Genomic DNA, 7130 nt, shown 5'->3' on the forward strand with positions numbered 1-7130 from the left:
TAAACAATATCAAACTAAAGACTTCTGCACAGGAAAAGAAACAATTAACAGAGTTAAAAGACAGTGAACAGAGTGGGAGAAAATATTTGCAAATTATACCTCTTGCAAAGGATTAATATCCAGAATATACAAGGAACTCAACAAACAACTTTATAAGAAAAAAACAAGCAACCCAATTAAAAAATGGGCAAAAGAGCTAAGTAGGCATTTCTCTGAGGAAGATATACAAATGGCCAACAGACATATGAAAAAATGCTCAACATCACTCAGCATCCTGGAAATGCAAATCAAAACTACACTGAGATACCATCTCACCCCAGTTAGGATGGCTAAAATCCAAAAGACTCTGAACGATAAATGCTGGCGAGGTTGCGGAGAAAAAGGAACTCTCATACATTGTTGGTGGGACTGCAAAATGGTGCAGCCTCTATGGAAAATGGTATGGAGGTTCCTCAAATAATTGCAGATAGATCTATCATATGACACAGCTATCCCACTGCTGGGAATATACCCAGAGGAATGGAAATCATCAAGTCGATGGTATACCTGTTTCCCAATGTTTATAGCAGCACGCTTTACAATAGCCAAGAGTTGGAACCAGCCCAAATGTCCATCATCTTATGAGTGGATATGGAAAAATTGGTATATCTACCCAACGGAATACTACTCAGCTAAAAAAAAGAATGAAATACTGCCATTTGCAACAACATGGATGGACCTTGAGAGAATTATATTAAGTGAAACAAGTCAGGCACAGAAAGAGAAATACCATACGTTTTCACTTATTGGTGGGAGATAAAAATAAATAAATTAATTCACACACACACACACACACACACACACACACACACACACACACCCAACCGGGGGGGAGAAGAAGACATAACAATTACAATTCCTTGAAGTTTACATGACAAGCATACAGAAAAGACATTGTTGAGTGGGAGGCGGGAGAGGGAGGAGGGAGGGAGGTTTTGGTAATGGGCCACAATAATCAACCACATTGTATATCAACAAAATAAATTTTTTTTTAAAAAAAGTATAACTGGATACTGTGTGTGTTTATATGAAATATGAGTACTACTTTGATTTTTAAGAAATTATAACAGAAAAGTGGTGGCTAGGTCATAGCCGGTTCTTCCTCAGTGTTAAGAAAAGAGAACTAATTAATTTAAATCTATCTCTTAAGTGATCAATCTGTATATAGCAAAGTATGACACATTGAAAAGATCCGAAGAACTCATGGAGGAAATTAGTTTTTTAGAATAAAGACATACCCGTCTTTCATTAATTGATTGAGGTTTTCTTTCATATATTCAAATATAAAATAAAGATGGTCATTTTCTCTGATAACTTCTTTCAGTTTAATCACATTGGCATGATTAAGTTTCTTCAGAGACTGCAAAACAACAAAGCATTGAAATTTTTAAAGAAAAATTTTAGAAGTTGGTCAAATCTCATCAATGCTAAGTATGATAAGTACCTTAAGTAATTTTCCGTTTCTTCTGGATTCATTAACAAATTACATTTTAATATCTACATAATCTAAAAACATCTTAGAACATCTATTGAAAGCAAGCAGTTATTGTTTTAAGTAATGAATGTTAAGTGCAAAAATAAACCAAGTCAGCAATAGCTACGGAACATTTCAACCTGTCGCTTCTTCTCTCGGTCTGGGAGATAGGTCTAACTTTTGTCTGACTTAACCATGTGAATTCCATAAAAGTCTCCAAAAGTTTACACAAGTCGTACAACATAAAATATTTTAAAAGTGACATGTAGCAATTAAAAAAATTCTTTCCTTTGATAATATGAATTAAAATGCTCTTTTAAAAGTGAAAGTAAACTTCCAAATATGAGGGTATAATTATTTTCTGTTCTCCACTAACATCAGAACAAAAAGAAATGAAAAATTACTTTAGGAAGATAAAGGAAAAATATAAACACAGGTATCTTTGGAATGCTTCCCACAAAGAACCGAATCATCTCCCTGGCTACAGTCCTCAGGTGTGAGGTAGAGTTAAGGCCTTCTCCGGTTCTGTTCACCTTTAGTATTTTACCTTAACTTCTCTCAAGTTCATACATTCGTCCAAAGAATAGAACTTTCTCTTCATCCTGAAATAAATAAGGACAAGTTTAGTGTACAGGAACTGAGGATTTGAAGATACAAATCACACTGGTGGCTTTCTTACTCTTATTATTGTTTCCCTTTGAGCAAACTATGAAAAAGAAAAACCAAATGCGCCCTACTGTTTTCATTTAGTATTGTAATCTCCTATTGAGATGTTCTAGAAGATCCTTAGAAAGCTTAGAGGTAGGATAATTCTTATAATGCAGAGCCTCTATGAGGGTGTACTACACAGGTAAGGAAACGAATAAACATTTGGCAGCTCAACATAACGCTCAAGAGCATGGGCTGCAAAAATCAGCCTGGATTCAAATCCTTGTCCAGCTGCCCACTGATTGTATGACTTTGGACAAGTACCCTAATGGCCTCTCTGTGTTTCAAATTCCTCAGCTAGCCATAAAGTAGAAACTACTGCATAAGAAAAGCTTATTGTAAACTGCTTAGCTCAGCACTCAGTACATGTTCTTATTTTTACCAACATCTCTGACCAACTATAATAAGACATGAAGGCAACACTGCTATTATTTCTAAAATACACTTAGTGAATCAGAATTTCATTTGTAGTCACTCAGGTACTAGAAATTTGTGAAGAAGCTTGATGAAATTCAGGGTTTTCTGGCTTACCAAAGGCTATTTTTCAGTGCTATAGTTTTATAAATGTCTTACAAAACAGATAGACAAATTAGTTATAAGAATCCTAAGCTTGGGCCGGCCCGGTGGCGCACTGGATAGTGCACCGCTTGGGAAGCGTGGCGGCGCTCCCGCCCGAGGGTTCGGATCCCACATAACAGACCGGTTCCCGCTCGCTGGCTGGGCGAGGCGCGGGAGCAGCGCCGAGGGTTGCGATCCCGTTGCCGGACACGGAAAAAGACAAAAAGAAAAAAAAAAAAAAAAAAAAAAAGAATCCTAAGCTAGAATAACAAGGGGATCTTTTATAGACTTAATGGACAGTCCTTTCAATAAGGCAGCATTTCAGGTGAGACCTGAAAGATAGAAAGTGCCTGCATGTGAAGACAGAAAAAGGTTTCAAGGCAGACAGAAACAGCTAGAAAGACCTGGCTGGTCAGAGGAAATGAAAGGCCACTTCAGGCTGATCCTTATTTCTTTAATACCCTAAACTAATTTGCATGGCTATACCCAACTACTCGTCGTAAGAAAATGATAGTGCCTTTTCCAGTCACCTTTCTTGCTCTGCTTTTTCTCCATAGCATTTACCACCTTCTAACATGCTATATAATATACTTATTTTTTAGTTTAGCCCTTCTCCCCTCCCCCCACACATAAGCTCCTTAAAGACACTCCCATAAGCCTAGACCAGTTTTTGGCACATGGTAGGTGCCCAATAAATATCTGCTAAATGACTGGGTGGATTTCTATACCCACAGGTGGGCTCATGAGGACCTGACACCCACATGGCAGACTCAGAAATGGAATTGCCTCTCAAGTCCTCCAAGGGCTTAACAAATATTTAACTTAATGAGGTGAGGGAATCTTACTACCATCCTCTAATGAATTGTACGTTACGGCTTTTTTTAAAATGGCAAAAGGTTTCTTACCAGTGCTGTACACTAAAGTTTTCCAAAGGAAATTTTCAAAAAGGAACCTTTTATTTTGTCCGTCATCGCAGTGTTCTTCCAGCTTCTAACCACTCAGGCTCCGACTCACCCTAGAGTCCTGACTGCATTTCTAGACGGTTCCACAGCCTAGCCCACTGCTCACTGAACTATGTCCACACTTTCTTTCCTGTGCTCACATTCTCAAGTCACACCCCACGTCCAGCAGCTGCCAGCTGCCACCCCCTGGCTTCTGGGTGACCGCGCTGTGCTGGCGCTCGGCCTCTTGTCCATTCCACGCCTCCACGTCACTCTTCACTGAGCACGTCTAGTCCCAACAGCCCCCAGCCCCGACACCTGACTCCTGGTTCTTCTGTTCAAAATGCTTTTAGAATAAAAAATACCACCTTCCACATAATCTATGTCCCTTCATGGGGACATGTTTACTGTCCACTTTGAAGGTTAAGGATGGGCAGCTCTTCATCTGCTACATCCCTACATGGATTTTATTTAATTTGGGGGCTAAAGTATGGATGGATTTAAGGTGTTGTCCGAAGTGTTACACCTAGAACATTAGGGCTGACACTGGGAATGCCTAACATTTCGTACCGCCGAGCATAAGATGAGGGTCCTGACTGGATACAATGGGATGCGAGTTGTGTTGGTAACGAATAGGGATAAATTGAGGATGGAGAATACGGGGTCTAGTATCTGTATTTTTCAGGTAAAGTTTATTCCTTCGCATCAGGCTTGAGAGAAATGACGAGGCCTTCTTTGTGTGACTCTCGTAGGACAAAAACTATCCTAAGATCCTACCTTGTCCAGAACCATAAGGAGCAGCGGCTACAGCCAACATTCATATTGACAGTCCCGCCAGCTGGCCTCACAGTTCCTTAACTCCAGACAGCTGTTCACCTCTATCCCACCACAGTCACTCGTACACACCTTGTCATCCTGCGGAATGGTTCTGCTCTCCGAGACCTCAACCTGTGTAACTCCAGACTCTGACCACAACCTCCTACCCCTGCACTAGCACTACCCAGGAACGCCCTGCTGCACACGCCTCTTGTTCAGCTCCTGCTGTTCCTGCGACCGCCTGCGTGGCTCTGCTTGCCGCCACATCCAGCGTGGGTCCCACAATCAGCCCTCATCCCTGTACTCTCGAGATCACACACATGTTCTAAACGTGCCCCTCTCTCAACACTCCTCCTCTCCCGCCTTGCCGTCCTCCCGTCTCGGCTTTCCCTGAAGACTGGTGAAGGAAGAAGGAAAGGTCATGCGATGCTCCCAGCAGCTCCACACTCCTAATCGTCCCATGTAGTCTCAGGCGGACCCTTCACGATACTCATTACTTTCCTCATTCTCAGAAACACATTTCTCACAAATATTGAAAGCTCAGCGCCTCCAGTGCCATGTTTCCCTCTCCCTGCCCTGCTCCAATGTGCCTCATCTCATCCACTACTCCCTGGAACAGTGCTCACCATGGCCACCAATCATGCCATAGTCCCCAATCCAAGAACACCCTGGCACATAATATCACGTGGATACAAGAACATTTCCAGCCCTGTTCCTTTTGCCACCTAGTATAAAGGCTGGAAGAGCGAACACTCACTTTCTCAGCCCCCATTGGAAGTAAAGTACCCAGTTCTAGCCATTAAGATGTAAGGGGAAGTCCTTGGGGGCTTCTGGGAAAGAAATTATTCCTTCCTGGTAACCGATGAGAGAAGGGTGTGCTGGTATTATTCTCCCTTCTTCCCACCTTGAACATCAATGTAATGCCTGGAGGTGAAGTAGCCATAACGTGGCCATTAGGTGACAAAACATTTGAAGACAAAAAAATGCTAAGGGCTCATATAAACAAGATGGAAAAGTCTGGATTCCTTGGGTACACTGTTGAGCCACTGAAAGCGTTCTGGAAACATCAAACTCCAGATTTCTTGATATGACAGAAAAATAAACTCCTACTTATTTAAAGCATGGGTTTTGTTACTTGCTATTAATCTATGAATTTGTTACTTGCAGCAAGATGTATTCCTAACAAATCCAGATGCTTTTCACTCATTAGTTATTACCTGCCTGCAAGCTGAGCACCCTCCTTCTTTAGATATTTCCCTTGGGTTCAGCCATTTCCTACACTCTCCTGGTTTTCACTCTATTTCTCTGCTGGTTCTTTCTCAGTCTTTTTGTAAGACTCTAACCCAGGCCCCATCCTTTATATGCTGGGGTTTCTCAGTGCTCTGTAGGAGGACATATTTCCTATAAGAAAAGGAAATTTGGACACAGACACACACAGAGGGAAGACCATGTGAAGACAGAGAGAGAAGATAGCTATCTATCTACAAGCCAAGGAGAGAAGGCTCAGAAGAAACTGACCCTGCTGACACCTTGATCTCAGACCTCTAGCCTCTAGAACAGTGAGGAAATAAATTTCTGTTGTTTAAGTCACCCAGTCTGTGGTCCTTTGTTATGGCAGCCCTAGAAACTGACAGAGTGAGCCACCTGGAAGTGGATTCTGCAGCCCCAGTCAAGCATTCAGATGATGGCAACCTTGGCCAATATCTGACTGTTACCTCATGAGAGACCCTAGGTCAGAACTACCAAGTTAAATGACTCCTAAATCCTGATCCACAGAAACTGTGTGAATTAATAAATGTTTGTTCTTAAGTTTCGAAGCTTTGTGATATTTTGTTAGGTAGCAAAAGATAAATACAGTAAATTAAAAAGAAATAATTAAATTAGTAATAATTAATTCTATTTAATTGATGAGCTCAGGAAAAAATACCAAATGCTATTCAGAACTCAATCTGATATTATGAATGCCATCTGATTTTGAGGCCTATTGTTTTAAAGAAATAATAAGCTCTACTCTGTACCCATCTTAATTTTTTTTAAACTTTTAAACTTTAAAACCATCCCAAAGATTACCTTCAGTTTCAGCCCAAATGCATTACGCATAAAAAGCAGAAAACATGTTTTTGTTCATCAATGTAGCTGGATAAACCAGAAAATTAATATACATGGGATTAGCAGAATATTCCTTTTTGGTCATTTTTTTCCCAGCATGGCATTCCACATTAGCCAAAGCAACATGGCATCTAAACTAGACCTTTCTGTGTGCTTATATATTTTCTCAAGCAGGGAAAGGAAAATGAACATCAGAATTTCAAAGGTTTACTTTGCAGTGTCTCACACAGTACCTTTTGATGGCCACCAGCTCCCCAGACTCGTTACTCTTGCCCATAAGCACACTCCCGTAGGTGCCATCCCCCAACTGTCTCATGGTTGTGTAGCAGTTCATCTTGGAAAAATAATGCAGCAGAAGTTGTTGACTGAAATGACTTCCTTGTTGAATATAATTTAAATGCGTTATTTCTATTCGTTTTTGTCCTCTCACTGCTGGTGCTACACTGGTGACAGGTTTGTCATCATTAAATAAAGTCTCTTCCCCA

General features: G+C 40.8%; 1 protein-coding gene across 1 annotated transcript in view; it reads right to left on the reverse strand.

Moving 5' to 3' along the window:
• Nucleotides 1–6925, reverse strand: part of LOC103608504 (serine/threonine-protein kinase MAK-like) — an 11426-nt gene extending 4501 nt beyond the window's left edge. The window contains exons 1-3 of the mRNA XM_008592934.1: nucleotides 6879–6925; nucleotides 2061–2115; nucleotides 1278–1399 (exon numbers count right to left, since the gene is read on the reverse strand). Coding sequence (XP_008591156.1) covers nucleotides 1278–1399; nucleotides 2061–2115; nucleotides 6879–6922 — 221 coding nt within the window. The 5' untranslated portion in view covers nucleotides 6923–6925. The remainder of the gene's footprint in view (nucleotides 1–1277; nucleotides 1400–2060; nucleotides 2116–6878) is intronic.
• Between the last annotated feature and the right edge of the window lie 205 nt (nucleotides 6926–7130).

The sequence above is a fragment of the Galeopterus variegatus genome, unplaced genomic scaffold, assembly GCF_000696425.1.
Source record: "Galeopterus variegatus unplaced genomic scaffold, G_variegatus-3.0.2 Scaffold8494, whole genome shotgun sequence".
NCBI classification, from domain to species: domain Eukaryota; kingdom Metazoa; phylum Chordata; class Mammalia; order Dermoptera; family Cynocephalidae; genus Galeopterus; species Galeopterus variegatus.